Raw genomic sequence first — 18,722 nt, 5'->3', positions numbered from 1 at the left:
AAAATTTGGGGGGACTCCCAGGTGGAATCCTTTCCTAGTCCTTTTAAACTGAGGGGGTGGGGGGAAACGAGGAAGAAAGACATAGCTGTAGAAGTAAAAGGAAAAAACTCAATGATGGAGGTTGCAAGTGAGAGAGGAACAGTGTGGAAAAACCCCTGTCCCCTCTCCCTTTCAGCATCCGCCCTCTGCCACTGTGTGACACAGGATACAGACAACTGGACCTATGGTCTGATCCAGTCAATGGCAGTTCTTGGGTTGGGTTTTGACCGAATAAAGGGGTTCTGACCCCATAAATGGTATATTCTCATGATGCAACAAATGGCATATTCTTATGATTTGGAAGGAGGTCACTTGGGACTACACGAAGAATTGTGAACTAGGTCTTCACGATACTCAAGAACAATAAGGAAAATGAGCATACAGGTGGTTAAACTGTATTACTTGGCTTTGTATATCTCTTGTGGTAGCTAAAGTAAAAAGCGATGGACTTTTGTAGCCTTTGCGCTACATACCTGAACTATCACAAGTCCTTGGAGAAGTCAATGGGAATACCAGATGTCCTCTAGGTTGGAGCTGTGGAAAAGTGTGTGCTTAAACAGCAGAGGTGAATGGGAGCAAAGGAGCATTGAACTTGGAGATGTCGGGCAGCTATACCTGAGGTCCCATTTCTGTGAAAGGTTACACAGTAAATCTGTGCGCCACAAAAGCCAAGAGAAAAGAAGAGCGCACTGGAGCTCATTCAGCATCAGGAAACTTAAGTGGATGGGTCTAGTGTATCGGGACCTAGACATAACAGCCGGGTGAGCGTCCAGCAGGGGAGCGTGCTGTAACAGGAGGCTTGTCTCTGTTTCAGCAGATATGTCTACGAACATGTACATCATGTATGAACTTAAAAAAAAAGAGATAAAGGGGGTAGAAAAGAAAGGTAAAAGATATTAGATAATATGGCCTGAAAACCAAATTCCTCAATCTCTTTTTTGCAATTTAGGAGTTGGGACTCTAAACCTAGAACCTCCTTATAACAGGTCAAATCGTGTCCCTAGAGCCAAACACTGGCAAATCTCTGGCGTTCAAATGCCACACTCAAATGTTCATATGCATTCCTAAAAGCAGTGAAAAAACAACCCCTGTAGCTTTGATACTGTCCTTTCAAGCAGCAATCTAGCAGAGGTGCAACTGAACCCCGAAGGCAATCCCCCCCCTCCCAAATTGTTTTTCAGGCAAAGACTTGTCTGCTTTAGTGTGTGAGTGGATGGGTGCATGTCCTCACACCCACGTCCCAAGGAGGAATTGCCCCCACCTCTCACCCCCCACCAATATCTGCTTCCACCCAAGAAGCCAAACGAAGCAGTGCCCTCCCAGAACGGGGCAAGCAGTACACTGGTCTTTGTTGAACTCCAGAGTTCAACGTGCAGTTAATCATTTCCTCTCTTTTTGGCTTGTTATTAATTAAGCCTATTCAACAGAAGCTCAGCTGGCAGGTTGAATGGTGGTCTTATGGCTTTGTTCAATTGGTCCTAGTCCCACCTTTGGTAACTGTTTAGCAGGGTGGGTCTCGCCCTCTTCCTAGACTCTTGTTCACAATGCAAACAGCGTAGCTGATCATCCTGTTTGCTCATTTTCCAGCCCTCAATAAGAATGAACGGACATTGTTTAAGGGAAGGAGAAGCACAGGAAACCCTTGCAAACCTTTAGCTAACTCAAATTTCAAAAGTCTTCATAAGAATTTGCGGTGGGATTTGTACAGCAGGCTTGGCCGGGGATCTGAGTGTTTCATGGGGAGTTTGGTTACCCAAGAAGACTATTAGATTGTCGGGGTTCCCAAAGTTGTGCACTACAACTTGCTGGAGAGGTCATGGCGCTCGCCATCTCCCCTTCCATCCCAATCACAGGAGCAATTCCCCCCAGCAGCAGGCACTGCAATTGTGAGGATAAATGACAAGAGTATATGTATTTATATGTATTTTAGCTGTCTCTTAATGCTGTCAAGCAGCTGGATCCAAGAGCCAACACCATATGAGCACACTTTGGGAGTGATTAGTTGGGAAGCTTATGAGAGCAGAGTGGCACTTTCCAATATATTCAATGTTGGCTAAATGTGCTCCCTTGGATGTCAGAAACTTCAGTGGCAACAGGCCAAGGCCAATTTTATCTACGCTTTGAAAACTACACTGGGCAAACTGGCGAGATCTTTCTTCTGAAAGGCGTCGTTAACTGCGTAAAAGAAAACAAGCCCATTTATATCTCCATCTCTTACCTCCGCTAGGTGACATTTTATAAATGTACTTCTTGGCATCTCTTATATTATTTGGAGTGACCGGCACCAGACGGTCCTGCTGCCAGACTTTAATTCGGTTGGAAAACCCAATAATATTGAAGTGGTCCTCAGGCCGAAGGTCCTGAAGGATGGTGAAGAGGGCTTCTTTGGTCTGGAAGAAAGCATGGAGAATAAGTCCAAATGTTACTGCTTTAATGACTGTAAGCCTGGCTCTTTTGAATGGTGATTATATTGCTTTAGTGCCTTGAGGGGAAGCTCTGTTGTGTTTAGCACTGCACAAAAGACAGCTCTTGCCCCAAAGAGCCTGCAAAAGAAGAGTAGGATAAGAGACAATATTTGGATAAACTCACTGACAGGGGAGCACAGGGGAAGCACGGTGAGTGGTGGAATAGGAGAACATCATAGAAACCGAACGGGCATTTAAATAAATTTGGCCACCTAAGTGTGATTCTCTTCCACCTTCTTCATGTCTCTGAAGATCCATTAATGCCTCTACTTTTGTAACACGCCATTGCCTGGCTCTTGAGACTGAGTCACAAAAAAAGCTGCGTGGAGGAGGATCTAGCCACCTTTTGCATTAACTGGCTTTCAGGGACGCAGGGTGCCGTAGTGTTGCACTTAGGTGTACAGTGCCACTTACATGCTGAATAGATTGAATAGTGTCTGGCCCCCACTGCCTAGTCATTACCAAGGCTCTTCTAGGCACTGACATCTGTAGGTGGATTTTAAATATAGATTAAGAGGAGGATAATGTAATGGATTTGCAGAGACACTTACAGGGAACAGTTTAGGGGACAGCATGGGAGAATACATGTAGGTGTCTATCACAAAGATTGACAGCTAGGTAATCACCACTCATGGAAATAGCTCTATGCTGGGGGTTCCTATGCAAAGAAAACTGGGAGAGAGACTGAAAAGCCCCACCAAATTTGAGTGCTATATCCCTCTTGGTTCCACATTGAAGCCAATGATGTACAGTAATTGCAAACAACTTGACCCATTGCAGCAGGATCTCTCATCATCCCTCCAGCTGGTGAGATGGGAGTGGTCCAGTGGGATCATTTCCAGTGACTGCAATGGACTTTGAATCAGGCCTCAAGTGTGTTGAGTTCCTTCCTAGTGATTGTTATCCAGTTTGTAAACACTTGCCAAATGTTATTCTGATTTCTCCCTCTGTGTCCAATCTGGCCATGATTTAAGATTTAAGCCAATGCAACATTTCTGCAGACAGCTTTCCACGAATGGTTCAGCGAAGAGAACACAGATCTGAGACTGTGATAGAGGGTGGTCCTGTCTCTCTTAGCAGGGAGCAGAGAGTCCAACAGTGGGTCAAGCCCTAGGCTTTAGACTGGAAAAGCTCCAAGAGTTTGAGGACTTTCCAAACCCTTGAGGCCATCTTTTTCCTGCAGCAGACATTTCCTGTTTCTTCAGAGTCTTGTTGACAGAGGAAGTGTAGCACTTAGTACAAGAGTGAAGGATCTCAGAGGCACTTATTCCTGACTTTTCCGAACTTTTGAGTGCAAACTTACCAATTCTTTTTCAAGTAATTTTTTTGTGTGATACACACGTGCACACACGCCCATGTGCATGTACGTGTATGGGTTTAGTTGGGTCCCAAAATGAGCAAAAGGTTGGGGGGGGTGAGGCCCAATTTGGACCGAAAGTATTTATTCCTCCCTAGGTTTGACCTTAGCTTATACATGTGCTAAGGGCCCGACCCTACACAGCACTGAGGAGCCTCGACTCCCCACTGAAACTCATGGGAGTCAAAGGTGCTTTGCCAGACAGAAAAAGGACCTGCCCATGACAGGACCAGGTTGGTATGAATTTCCCTGCTTGTCCTCTATTTGCATCATCTTTGAGACAAAGCTGCTTGATCGTGGCTGTTGCAAGGGGGAAGCACCTCTCTGCAGAGATGTGCTTGTGTCCTTGCGACCAGCACAGTGTGCAGTGCAACCAGGGCTCCTCGGCCCCACACGGCCCATTGGAGACAGCAGCGTCGGGAGTTCACTGAGTGCCTGGGGCAGCAGGGAGGTGGCAAGGGTATGCTGACCACAGTAGAGGCAGGAGCACCTTTCCGCTTACCCCACTAACCTCCCCTCCAAATACACTGGTGTGGCCTGCACTGCCCAACTCCTCTGCACCGACAGAGGCAATGCAGGGTTTCCTTCTGCCACTGCAAAGGCTGGGGTGGGGGTAAAGGGCAGGAGGGAAGGGCCAGTCTATTTGCTCCACTCACCCCCTTGCCCCTCCCAAGACACATTGATTGGCACGGCACTGCCCTGCCTAGCTTCTTTACCTGGGCAGGGGCAGATCAGGGCTTCCCCCACAGCAGCAGGCTCCAGCAAGGGCACCTGGCAGGGAGGGGAGCGGGGTACACCCCTTGCCCCGGCCTAGTTACACTAGTGATGGGACAGACGTGGTTTCATAGACATTGGGGCTGGAAAGGACCTCACCTCCAAGGGGCAGGAAGTCAACTGGGGTCAGATCACCCCAGCAAGATAAGCATCCAAACGTTTCTTGAAGGTAGCTAAGACAGGTGCTTGCACCACTTCGGGGGTGGGGGGAGTCTATTCCAGACTCTGGAGATTCAGACTATAATGAAGTTTTTCCTAATGTCCGGTCTAAAACAGTCTTCCTGCAGTTTGTGACTATTAGACCTTGTCTTCCCTTGGGGTGCCCTGGTGAAGACTCGCTCTCCCAGTCTTTGGAAGGGCCCAGGCTTCCTCTGCAAAGGGCTGGGTATGAGGCAGGGCATTGAAAGAAAGGAAGCTCATCAGCGCGACTGCACGGCTGATGTCCCCTGGCATCTGAAACATGCTGCCCCGAGCAGAGCGTGCCGAACGGACTGCTTTGGAAACAGCCTCTGCACTGACCAACGACGAGAGCGAGGAGGGAGCGTGCATGGGGCTGGCTCTGGAGCAGAGTGCCTGGGGCCAGTTTCTTGATTCTGGCCATGTAAGGCCACGGCTAGGATTTATCTTTTGTCCAGATAGTCACAGCTGCTGCCAGGAGATTCCAGATTTCCTCTACACCTATTGGTGTCCCAGCACTTCAGATGCTGCCAGGGCCCTGCATGAGTCATGCCACTGCAACTTGCTGCAGAAAGCTTTCTCACGGCTCAGTTGGGAAGTTAACTCTTGGAGAGTTGGCATTTTCCAGACCGCTAGCTTAAAGGGCTGCGTAAAATGCCAGTGGAGTTGCCCTGGGATTTACACTGCCATTAGCATCTCTACAGAAGCCCCATTCAGGATATCGCAGTGCCGTCGTGCCAGGTGCTCACAGGCTGGGAGCAAAGCCGCCTGGAGACGTGCCTGGATGCACCAGGTGGAGACGATGGGGAACGTGCGGGAGGAGGAAGTCACAATAAAACCAGAAATTGGCAGAAAGCGCTTTTCCTCACTCTGCGGGGAGGAGTGACGTGTCAATCTCACCGCAGAGAAACAGGCTTGAAAAGAGGCTAAGTTGGCAGGTCGGAGGTGTCCTCGTTCCAAAGCTGGCACAGGAGAAAATGAGCAGACCGGTGCCCGGGGATGTGCAACAGATTCAATTCTGCGGTTGCAGCCCCCGTGAGTCAAAAGCAGTGGGCGGCTGTGACAGCTGCCAACGTGGCTGGCACCGCAGGGACCCGACCAGAGCTGAAGGCATCAGTCTCTCCATGCTGGACTGAAGAGCGGGACTCTGCAGGTGGGACCTGGAGCAGACGCCCACTGGGGACCCGACACAAGCTGCGTGAACACACAGCCCAATGGTTTACGTTTGCTCCAGGCTCCTATCTGCAGGCCAACGCTGGCAGGAGCCCGTGGCACACCCAGCAATGCTACTGCTCATAATAAACTGCATCATATATTACCTTTCAGTCAAGGCTCTCTAAACGCTTTGAAATCAGGAATCAGTGAGGTGCAGCATCTCCATCAAATTGAGGTCCAGGGGGTAAACCGAGGCACAATGCAATGAACTAACAGCTTAAGTGCTCACACAGGGAGCCACCGGCAGAGGTAGGGAATGAACTCAGGACTCCCGACGGTCTAATCTCATCTTTTTTTCTGGAGTACAAGCCACGCTGTCCCACTGTCGAACCCCCAGCGACTACCCCTCCTTCCCAAGCCAGCACGCAAGGGCGAGTGCTTTTCAGGCAGTGGTCAATGCAGCTCACGGTGCCCATGCCGCCTGTCCTTTCTTCTCCTGCCAGTGACGCAGGAAAGCCCAGAGGAGCCAGGAAGAAGCCAAATAATCAGAGAAAAAACGTCTCATGCAAGACGCTGACACGGGCATTCCCAGCCGCCGAGGCGACGGCATCAGGCCAGGTGGGGACCTTCCTGAAACGGGAGGGTCACCCCCGTGACATTTGCACCACAATCTCGCAGTTGTTGTATGGAATGGGCCAAGGGTAAAGCGAAGACGTCAGGCATGAAATGAAAGTCAAGCAGTTCAGAGGAGACAATGCTGGGCTGTTAGGCTTCCCTAGCACTGCCAGACAGTGAAGCCCCTATTAAGTGGTAGCAGAGCATCAATTGCTTCATTACGATGCACTTTCCAATCCCACACGCTTATGCTTTCCATGCCCTCACTGCTGCCTTGGTTAACCCCTCCTGATATGCATACGCCTGACACTGAGCCCATTAGTGGTCCTGGAAGCCTTTCCAGAGACTTGCACTGACATCAGCCCAGCATCTGCGTCACTGCAATGCCATATGTAAACTCTTCAAACCCTTCTTGGCAATGATTCCCAGAGGCAGAGGAAATTCTCCCAGGATTCAGCCTCGCCAAGCTCATTCCTCAATACCCTTGTGACACCCTAAAATTATACTGCAGGGGCATGCCCTTGATATAGCCATCTCACCCAAGACAGCCTTCACAAGCCCAGCGCAGGGCTTGAACTTACATCTCCGGGACAGTAATAAGACATCCTAGCTATTCTGTACTTCATCCTCTGGAGACCTAGTAACTGCCCATAAATTTCTGCCGAAGAGCAGAGAGTTGACATGGGGGACACAACTGGAAGCCAGGGGAGGACGTTAAGAAAGGGAAAATCTTGGCTGAATATCAGGAAAAAAAATCTCAGCTTGCCTGTGTTAAGGTAATGGGAGGAAACAATTCTGCCTTGTCTGTCTGCCAAAGGTGCTTCTATACCCCCTGTTTCTGCCATCTTCATTCCCACACACGCCAGGGATGTAGAGAAGTATTATTAGCCCCTTTTTTCAAATGGAGAGCCAAGACATACAGGCTAACATCAATGGGAAGTAGGTGCCCCCATATCTCTGACAACCTGGTTTTATGTAACGTGGTTTTGGGGCGCCTATGGAAGAGCAGAGGCCAGAGAGGTAAGCCAGCAGCTCTGACCACTGGGCCATCCACAGCTATAACCCAGCTGAGTAAAGTGCAAGAAATACGGGGCTGAGGGCAACACTGAGGACAGGGAAATGAATTGGGTAATAACTGTCTCCCCCACATAAGAAATAGGAAATACTTTCACAACAGCCAGAGCCTCAGTTAACAGAAGCGATTGCACATCTACCAGATGCCACTGTTTGATCAGCTGCATCAACTGCCCGTATCCCAGCAGAGCTCAGGAAATGCCAAAAGAAAGGTTGCGGGTGCAATGACTATCGTTACTACAGTAGAGCCACGGCAGAGGTTGGGAGCCCGCTGCGGTAGGAACTGCAGCAGGAGATCCACACGGCATGCGATCCAAGCCAGCAAGAGAAGCGCAGGATTATTATCAGCCCTGTTTTATAGTAGGGAAACCAAGGTACTCAAGAGATCCTATGATTTGGCCAACGTAAAGCTGAGATCTGGACTCGTGTCTAGTGAGCCCCAATGCCGTGCTACAGATTCAGCATTCCTCTGCCCCCTTCTCCATGCACAGTGCAACACAGATTAATAATGTGGAGCAAAAGTTTTAAACCTCAGCTGTTCCTCTCGTCCTTTTACCTCCTCCCTTCATTCACTCCACGCCTGCTAATGCGGGAACTAAGACAATCTACTCTTTCTATTCTCTGAAGTCAGCATCAGGCAGCTCACTGCCATCCACCCTCTCTTTCAATGCATCTTTGTGTTTTCCTCCAAGCAGATGCTCAGCATACAAGCAAGTGCAATTCCTGAATGACTCCAGACAACGGGAGTTTTGCTTTTCACTGACACTGCCAGCAAGCGAGTAGCATTTGGATATAGCTGCTCCTGACAACACAGACCAGTCTCCTAAAGCTCAGCGGGTTGCCTGGTCTTGCTTGCCCATACTTGGCTAGTAAAGTGGGCAGCATGGACTCACTACAGGACCCTGAAAAAGATCATTCTGCCTCAGTTTCCCAGTCTGAAAAGCTGAGGAGGGAAGAAAAAATGGTCTAGTGGATATGGCACGGATGGCTGCTCAGGACTCCCAGTCCATTCCACCGTTGGTCACAGACTTCTCACGTGACTTTGGTCAAGTCAGACCCAAATGCTCATATGGACTTGAATCCTTCAATAGGAGCTGGATGCCCCAACTCCTGTTGAAGTGTAGAGGATGCTTCGGGGTGCCCGCTGCCACTTCTCTCAAGCACACCAGAGACAGATCTTGAGAGTGGCAATGGGGAAGACTCTCCAAGGTGCCTTCACTGCCTTGGTTCCCAGTTCGGTGCATGCAGTTGGGAACAGCGCACGGGGCTGAGTTCCCTGCAGCTGTCTCGACTGCTGTGGAAGCGGAGTAAAGGCACCCTGAGTTTCTGTGCCCTTTAGTTGCCCACCTCTACAATGGGGATAATACCACTCAGATGGTGGAGGCTGGGATAAGTAGGTTAAATACTGTGATAGACATCACAGTCCAAGCATCCGGAGAGCTATCATAGATATAATGCACCCCTACTAACCTCGCAGAGCTGTTGCGAGAATGAATTAACACCAGTAAAGGGTTTTATATAGGCAAACTATGTATAAAAATGAAGTGTAAAGTTGTAAACTACATATCAATCCTTTTTGGTTTTGCGAGTTTAGGTGAAGAGAACAGGTGTTAAGTAAGTTTAAGGGCTTCAATGCAGTGTTGCAGTATGTCCACAGGGTGCCATGCCAGAGGGACACACGGCGGTGCATGAAGCCCTAAATTGTTCTCCCGGCTTCATTCTTTGTAAGTGGGATCGCTTCCCCGAACAGACAAGTCTTCCACTGAAACTCCAACCAGCATCTGGACAAGCAGTTTCCATGGAGTTATCATGAAAAGGTCAATGCCGAGACAGAAGTTACCCTCTGCCCTCCGTGCACTGCCTCATCTCTCTCTCTCCCTTGTCCCACCACTTGAAAACTATCCCGAGCACTTGCTCCTTGGCCCCAAGTTACAGATCAGCTGCTCGGACAGTGTTGAGGGGGTTCCAGCACTGCAGCAGATGCAGTCAACGGTGATTTCAACGGCGATTAGTCACTCTTCTAGTGGAGGCCCGGGCGGTTATGCTTTTTACATCAATTATCCTACATTCCTTTTCACACGATGTGGAGAGGAAGCAGCTTTTTTTTTTTCTCGTGATGTTTTGCTGAATGTCCGTCAGCCCGGTGGTCGCTGCAGTTCTGGGCAAGTTTGGAGAACACCCTGTTTGTTCGTGTAACCCACCGTTCAGCGCGTACTATCACACCCCCTTCGTGCCCAGCTGCCAAGAACATTAGTGCATCACTGATCCCTCGAAAAATCCCTGGCAGCTGGAGCCAAAGAACAGCAGCTCATGCTTTTAGCTGTGGTATTCTCCATCTCATTTCCCCAGTTAGCCAAGGCTGTGGCTACTGCCCAAACCAAGTAATGACTATAGATGACTGTAACGGTCCATGGGGGTCCGTGAGAAAGTAGCAACAGTCATTTTTATCTGGTTTAGGGCAACATCTCTTGAGATCAGGTCTTCTTTATGTTGGCACTACACCTGAGGCAATCTGGGCCGCAACGAGCTTCCGAGCTAAACCAGTGATTCTCAATCAGGGTGTCGTAGCACCCTGGGGTGCCTTGAGATCCTTTCAAGGGTGCCACGAGATGCCAGACAATGTTAGGACTGTTGGTGTGCAAACACAATTCACTAGTTAAATGCAGAGATTTCAAATAGGAATCCATAGTGTTCAAAAAAACCATTCTGCTTGGTTGTGGGCTTTCTGAGTTCTTTGCAACAGATACAAATGTGCTTTTATTTTTCCATAGGCAAAAATGAATGAAAAGTAAGAGTTGGCATTCTCTGAGAGGGGCTTTGAGTCTGGCAAAGGATGCCTTGAGGCTATTAGGCGGTGTCTCAAGTCCAACAAGGTTGAGAGCCACCAATCTAAACAGACGAGACAAACAGCGTGAGGGGAAACAGAAGTACAGAAAAGGTAAGAGACATGACCAAGGTCACCTAGACGATCATGTCAGAGCCATGAACAGAACCCAGGTCAAACCTAGTCCTGTGCTTTAACCACTGGAAACACTGCCCCCACAGAGGAAGGACTATAAAACGGACTGCACATGGGTAGACCTGTAAATTCATAGGCTCCTAAGGCAAGAATGGACCACTATAATCCTGTAGATCAGTGGTGGCCAACCTACATGCCACTCTGCATATGGCATGTGACAGATTGAGGAGGGGACAGGCAGCACAGCAGCATTTAGGGCAAGAAACAGAAAGCAAAGCAGCAGGTTGAGCACAGGAAGGGATCAGAGTAGCACTCAGGGGCTGTATCTGTGCATGCGCTTAACTGCAGAGTAGATTACTTAGCTGCAGAATACAGCATCGTCTACACGCACAACAGTATTGGGCCACAGTAAACTGATTTATGCTACAGTAAAATAGTAGTGTTGCAGACAGAACTATCTTACACCAGGTAATTTACTGAGATTAAACACACATGTAGACACTGACTGCAGGTGTAAAGTGCACCCAGTCAGCCCAGTCCGAGGCCAGACTCCTGCCTACTACCTAGCCACATGGCTCTGCACTTGCAGCACCCTCACGCCCCAGCCAGCCCCTCCACTGCCACCATCCACCATGGGGATGATCCCCAGTGCCCCCTGCCAGCTCAGGCCTGCCCCAGGTCAAACTGCTGCTGTTCTGGGTGCACATGTAGTTACTGCACCTAGGAGTACTTTACTCTGGTTCAAACTGCTCCAGAGTTTATTGCTTTGAATTAATTGCATGTGTCAATACACCCATGGAGGATGCAGGCCTAATTTGTGGCACATCTGCCATAAAGGTTGGCCCCCACTACTGTAGATGGAAGCCACAGAATAGATGAAACCAAATAAAAGCCTGCCTTTTGAACACCGTCTAATCTTCTCTCAGAGACTCCAAGGGACAGCAAGTCTACTTTTTCCATATAGGAAAAATGCCTTGTGTTTATTCACCCTCGCTGCTAGGAAATGGCAACTTATTTCAAAGTTGAATTTATCTGATTTCACCTTTCAGCTGCTGGCTCTTGTCTGCCTTTGACTATAACACTGAAGATCACTCCAGCTATCTTTTCTCCACTTGCCTTCATAGGGCAATCAAGTCACTTCTCAACCTCCTCTTTGATCGGAGTGAGATCTTTACCGCACATCAAAAGGCTTTTTCTCTCCCTGTTCCTGGATTGTTTTTGTGACCTCCTTTATGCTCTTGCCAGGATTTCCTCATCCTCCTTGAAGTGCAAACACCAGAACTGGACACAGTAGGGCAGCAGCTCTTGGAGTCTCTGATCTCCCTCTCCGCCCCGCGGACCATGGGTGGCTTTCATTGAAGAGCTTGTCAATGCACTAAATAGCAGTGATGTCGCACACAGATGTTTATGAATGTGTTGTTGAAATGGCATATGGTATCTTGGTGCCAGCCACAGAGAAGCAGTGTTTTAGGCGGATGTGAATGAAAAGCCAAAGGCAGCCTCAGAAAACAATGACTTTTTTCAGTTATTCCAGCACACTTGCTTTTTCTCTTGACTTAGAACAAGCTAAAACGGCTCCATGTCTTCTACCTACCACTGTCTGCCCCAGCATCAGAAGTGCTCCCTGGCTATAAATATCCATACGTGCATACAGAAGCAGGGCTGGAAGGGCCCTCGGGAGGTCACATCTTGTCCAACCCCCTGCTCAAGGCAGGTCATCCCTGAATAAGGCGTTCCAGTCCGTGTTAGTCTAACCCAGTGGTTCTCAGCAGGGTGCCTGAGCACCCAGGGGGATTACATGATCCTTTTGAGGGTGCTGGGTGCTGTGGCGCTCTTTCCTGCCCAGCTCTTATGCAAGGAAGTAAGCACAGGCTGCTCTGTCTGACTTGTGTGAGCTAAGTGCATGCTCCTGGCCTCTCTTCCCTGCATGGGGAGCCATGGGCAGGCTCCTCCCTGCCCCAGTGATCTCTGAGGAAGTGGTCCTTCCTCCTGCTCCCCCTCACCCCTGCACCAGGAGTTACGTGTTGCAGTAACTGAATCAATTATTGAAATGGGGTGATGCTCAATTCACAGGAGTTACGGATGGGTGGCAGGAACGTAAAAAAATTGAGAACCGCTGATCTACATAACCTCTTCTTAAAAACTTCCAAGCCTTCCCTATGTTTTTGGGTAGTTTGTTCTACCCTCACAGTGAGAAAGATGTTCCTAATAGCCAACCTTGTTGCCATTTTCAGTCCATTGTTCCTTAGACTATTCTCTGTGGTCATAGGGGACAGGACATCTCCACGTAACCAGCCTTAAAACACAGCTTTCTCTTCTTTTCTCTTGGCCAGGTCCCTAGGGTTGCACTTGAAAACATGTTAATTGCCAAACTAAGTCCAATACAGAATATTTACATAACTTGCAGATGGCCCTTTTCATCCATAAATCTCAAAGTGCTTGACACAGTTGGGCAACAGCATTAGCAACCTTTACAGAAGGGCAAACCGAGGTTCTAGAGAGGTGAAGGGACATGACCAAACTCACCCGACGGGCCAGTGGCAGAGCAGAGAATAGCACTCAGGCTGCTTGTAGTGCTGCAGTGGTTAGATCACGCCACCTTCCACCCCAGAGGTGGCTGCATGTGGGCGGGGAATGAACGATTCCTCTATGGTTCACGGGGCATCAGAACCAAGAAGCCTTGAACATGTCTTCAATAAGAGTGGCAAAGACGCAGGTGCAGGAGTAGACAGTTTGCACAGCAGTCGTTGTCACTTAAGCATGTTACGTGCTAATGCCATGTCATGATGCAGCAACTGAAGGGCAGTTTTGAAACCCATTAAGTCAAGGGGAAAGATTCCCATAGACTTCACTGGGCTTTCGGTCAGAGTCCAGTAGGTCTTCAGCTTCAAAGCCTGCACCACCTCTGCTTTCCAGTTCAAAGAGTTCATTCTGATCAAAGCCCTCCATGATCTGGACTTTGTAGGAGAGGCAGTACCTCTCCCAACACCTAAAATCAGCTGGAATACTTCTTCCATACGTCCTGAGAGTTGAACTTCAGGGGGCTTCAAGCTCTGGAATTTGCTTCTATTCCTTGTGGGACCCAACGTGTCGACTACAGGGTTTGTGGAGGACACATTAACCCAGGTCTGCATCATGTGAAGTGCCAGCCTGAAGCAGGCGGTGCCGGCTACTGTCATAAACAGGATACCTGCCTAGATAGACCTCTCATCCAGTATAGCAGTGCTTATGCTTCCTATGAATCGCCTGTGATTTCATCTAATGGGATGTCTGAAGCAATGCGAATGTTTGATGGGATGAGTGGGGAGGGGTATGAAGCATCTGCAGTGACATATTCTTTGTTGGGCGTAATTTGTGAACTGATCCTACATTCGCATCCAGATTGTTGCACGAACGTGTTTGATAAAGCCCAAATTTAAACAGAGAAGCTGACAGCCACCACATGCATGGTAGCTTTGGAAACCACTGAAAGCTGCAGTTAGTACATTTTTTTTAGAGGTTGCCTGCCAGTTTAAGGTAATTCTCCTGGACAGAAATTGTTTTTCAAATTAGTCAACAGGCCAACTAGCAAGAGAGATCATTTATTTTGGGCATGTGGGGTTGGGAAAGTGTCAGGCTTAGTGGTGGTCATCATCATAGGCTGTTTGCATAGAGTGCAACATTCCCCCACAGAAATCACTTGGAAATCAAGAGAGACATGTATACATAGGGAAATGTATATACTGGGTACTCAGATCTTTTTAGGACTCAAAACAACGATAAAAGTAAATCTGTCCAACAGGGACGCAATTAAATATTAAACAAACTTATCATGACCCCAGTCCCTTTAAACCACTATCTCATTCACAGTTAAAGCAGCTTCCTTAAAAGTTTAGTCAATCAAGCTGAATTTAAGCCCTAACTAGACTAAACCCATCTGCCATGGATTATCCTGGCCTTTCACAATCTTGTCGCCCCAGATTGCTGGCTCTAATTTTGCCTGAGATGGTGAATTCCAGCATCTCCTGCTGCAGACAGGGGCATAACGAACGAATTTGTTGGAGTACTTTCATGTAGTGCCTATGCAGCACCTGGAATGAGTGTATTTATACGGCCCAAACCAGAAGTCCTTACTCAGGAAAAACTTGTAGGTACAAGATAGTAGGAATTTTATTTGCTCTCTTGACTCTGTGGGATTTGACCCCAAATTACCATATAAATTAGGAATTCATTCCTAATCCCGTTGATCCTTACCTGAGAAGATTTTATTGCTCAAAACTATGAAAGTAGGCATAGATACTTGCAAAATACTGACAAACTTTCACACTTAAGTGTGTACATAACCTAGTATCTTCATAGAAGAGCCCCACCTGTCCTAGTGTGAAGGGATGATGGTCTGGCTGGGGGGAGAAATCGTTTTCATCATGCAGAAAAAGTCAGGTTCAAATCTTTTTGCTGCAGAGAAACATACTTTGTAAAGGAAGCAGATCCAGAATGACCCTGTTGCTGGCCTTATTGTACAAAACCCATCTTAATCCAGCAGGTGAGCTAGTCACCGGCCATGCCCACGCTCTGAGTAACAGGACCAGGCGATCCAGATCTAAACCAGTGGCTTGTAGCCTAGTTACAACACAGTTGGGAATCCGGTCGTACATCACTGATTTTCAAACTGTTTTGGCCACATATCCCTTTACCTGCAAAATATTGCTGCTTGTCCCCCTTACACGTTTCTTCATGTTTAGTGAGATCAACGTGCAGTAACACCATTACTCACTGGGCCTTGACCAACCAGCAGCTCCACTGCCATTATTAAAATTTAAGCATGCCCCCCTTGGCACAGCACCATTTACCCCAGGGAGTATGCATACCTCAGTTTGAAAACTATTTGTGCAGGTGGAAACCAACAATATTCATGTAACAAAAGCTGAAATCTTGGGCAAACCATTCATTTACATCTTGCCAGAGGGCACGGGCAGAGTTCCTTGCAACTTTTAACTGCTGCACAAAGCTCAGAGAAGAATGGTTTTATAATGAGATGCTCTGGTTTAGTAATAACAGGTGTGAACAGGGCTTTACGTTCTCTGCTTTCTTTACCGCACCCAATACCCACAGGTCGGTGGAGTAGAGATGTTAGAGTCAGAAACATCTCAGGACACATTATCATAGCCCTGGATATGCCACTGAATAGTTCATGCTGTAGGACGTTCTTGACCTGATCTTCTGTTGCCACCATAGTGGGCATAATATATAGGATCAGAGTCAGCACAACAAGCCTTTGTGCTTCACAAATCTTAGTAAGAAGTGCATGTTCTCCATTTGCTTCAGGCTCATATTTAATGCAGTTATTTCACTGGGGACGTTCTCTCTTTTCACCTTGCAGAGGGAGGAACAAGATCTCCGGGAAGCAAACAGCATGTTCCTTACTAGCACAGCAATAATAGCTGCCTGCTAGGACTCAAATGCATGAACCAGTTTCTTTCCTTTCACAAATTCCCTGTCTGCCATTCCCTGTACAGGAATTTGTGAGACACAGCTGGGGCTGACCCCTCAGCTGGGGAAATGTGGCATAGCATCACTAATAATTATGATATTATTATGTAAGGACCCAAATTTAGATGCTATTAAAACCACAGTAGAAAAAAACATGCCTCCTTGTAGACTAATAACTTAATCAAGGTCAAAGCTCTCCCAAGCCTAACACTCCAACGTGGCTCAAGCATGCCAGTTTCTGTGGCCATTTACACAAAAGGGTGTAGGACAACATGACACCCTTCGTCCCTAGCTCAAATAATCAGGTACTCACTTCCAGCTAGGTGGGCTGGTGCGTAATCTTCAATAGGAGTCCAAACCAAGGCTGGAAGCAACACAACTCAGCCACCCTCCCATCATCCCTCTTGACAATGCAAGAAAGGGTCTGTCTCCTATGTGGACAAGGTGGTGCCACTAAGGGCCTGTCTACATCGTGTCCCTGGCACTCTTGAAGATGGGCCATGGCAAGAGTATCCCTCCCTGCACCCAGGGACACGGTATGGACATACTCGTACTGGATTTGTAGCCTGTCCCTTCAAAGACTGCAGAGTCAGGTCCTGGAGGAGAAGGGGCTGAGCACTTCCCAACCACCTAAGTTCGCAGGCACGCTCCAGACCCAGAAGTTCAACACTGACCACATATCCACAGTATCCATAAGCTCTTTGCTTTTGGAAGGCCTGAGAGCAGCTGCAAAGGGGCCAGCTCAGAGCAGCCTCCCTGGCCAACTTCCCAGGTCTGGTGCCTACCTGTAGGCTTAAGTGGGCATGGCCTCCTCAACCCTGTCCTTGGAAAAAAAAACAGGCTGGGTAGGAGGAACCCAAAACTTGGAACTTCAGAAAAGGAAAAGCACAGGAGAAAGAGAGGCAACAGGACCATAGACATGAGATCACCTCTAAGACCTGTGGGACGAGTGAAATCCAGGCTCCATTGAAGTCAATGGGAGTTCTGCGACACATCTGAGAATAGGCCAAGATTTCAGTCCTTATAATGCCAAGGGTTTCAGAAACCTTCTGCACAGAGATTGTCATATGGGCGTCTCTCTTTCTCATTCATAAAAACCCTGACCAGCACCACCACCACCCACCTCTGCACCTCCCGCTCCTAAGCAGTCTTTTGCTTTGAATAATCATCATAATTTTGGGATCCTATGACCCCAGCTGACTTCCTGCCCTTTGGACGGGGGGCTGGACTCGATGATCTTCCGAGGTCCCTTCCAGCCCTAAAGTCCATGAAATCTATGAAGTCTATGAAATCGTATCTTCATTTGGAAGCTGCAGCCTCTATTATGGGCTCCCAAGGGATGTGGTGCTCTCCCCTACCTTGGGGGTCTTCAAGAAGAGGTTGGATAGATATCTGGCTGGGGTATTATGATGCCAGCACTCATTCCTGCCCAGGGCAGGGGGTTGGACTTGATGATCTGTTCAGGTCCCTTCCAATCCTAGCATTTATGAAACTATGCAACTATTATCCACCTTTGCTGTGAGCTAAAAATCAAGCGGGACTTTTAGGACAACAAATTACCTTCTTTGGTGCCCTGTGTGGCAGCCATGCAATCACTAAGCACACAGACGCTTACTATAACAACCTGCTGTCACTTAAATATAGATGTAAAGGCATTTGCACCAGTCTGTTGGGGAAAGCAATATTGCTGACTGGCCCCCCAAATTCTGCTGCTGGGTTGTTTGATTGAAAAAAAAATGTCTCTGTTGTCTCTTCAGTGAAAGGGTGAAGCCAAAAATTCATCCACTCCTGCCTGCCGAGCATAAAGCGAGCAACCAGCAATGTAATATTGAGCCCAGGGGATTAACACTCAGTGCTAAGCACTAGTGTGACCTACTCGAGTGTTGTCTCAATAGAAGGATTAACCTTTTGCCACTAAAGAGTTTTATTCTCATCCTGATGAGGTCAGAGATTATGGGGCATTAGTGTTTCTTTCTGTCCCATTATTTAAAACATTACAGCCTGGGATTAACCTTGGAGACTGGCTCTTAAAGCCACTCAAATCCTACCATCCTAATTAAACTAGAATTTTTCAGCTCACATAAACGCTGAGGTTGGGGCTGTGGGAGAGAAGAGCTATTGAGCCTGAGCAGAGCGTAGGCTCTGGAGAAAGTCTGCAAAGTCCTGTCTCCATCTCCACAGGAGCAAGCAAGGGCTCTTTCACCGCTGAGCACTTCACTAGTCACTGGGACTCGGTGAGGCTGGGAGAAGGCAATCCAGCATCACGGGAGAGCTGTGCAACCGTAACCAGTGGTCCAGAGAGCCCTCCTCAGCCCTATGTTTCTATGCATCCTGCCTCACCGAGAGTGCTGCTACTAGGTAAGGCTCACACTACCAAAGAAGTAAAGATTAGCCATGGAAACAAGGGGGAAGCTTGGGCTGGTTGGACAACAGTGAGCATTTTGGGGGAGCAGGGGGGAGAAAAATAAAAGTAAACTAAACCATTTTTTTAAGGTTTCAACATTTTTCCTGACATTTTTCTTTTTTGACAAATGCGTATTTTCGTAAGTGAAATTTAAAAAGCCACACGTGTCTAATTGGGGGCTCCCCCCCCCCCCCCCATGCATTGAAAAAGGAGGGAAATGACAAAAGAAAAATG

General features: G+C 48.1%; 1 protein-coding gene across 1 annotated transcript in view; it reads right to left on the bottom strand.

Annotated features, from left to right (window-relative positions):
• ITIH5 (inter-alpha-trypsin inhibitor heavy chain family member 5) overlaps positions 1-18,722 on the bottom strand; it is a 72,094-nt gene that overhangs the window by 15,272 nt on the left and 38,100 nt on the right. The window contains exon 8 of the mRNA XM_019509603.1: positions 2,258-2,429. Within this exon, the coding sequence (XP_019365148.1) occupies positions 2,258-2,429 (172 nt within the window). The remainder of the gene's footprint in view (positions 1-2,257; positions 2,430-18,722) is intronic.

Source organism: Gavialis gangeticus, unplaced genomic scaffold (assembly GCF_001723915.1).
Source record: "Gavialis gangeticus isolate Ggan-Ray unplaced genomic scaffold, GavGan_comp1, whole genome shotgun sequence".
Lineage (NCBI taxonomy): Eukaryota > Metazoa > Chordata > Crocodylia > Gavialidae > Gavialis > Gavialis gangeticus.
Note: the sequence above shows the minus strand (reverse complement) of the source record. Positions and strands in the feature narration are given on the sequence as shown.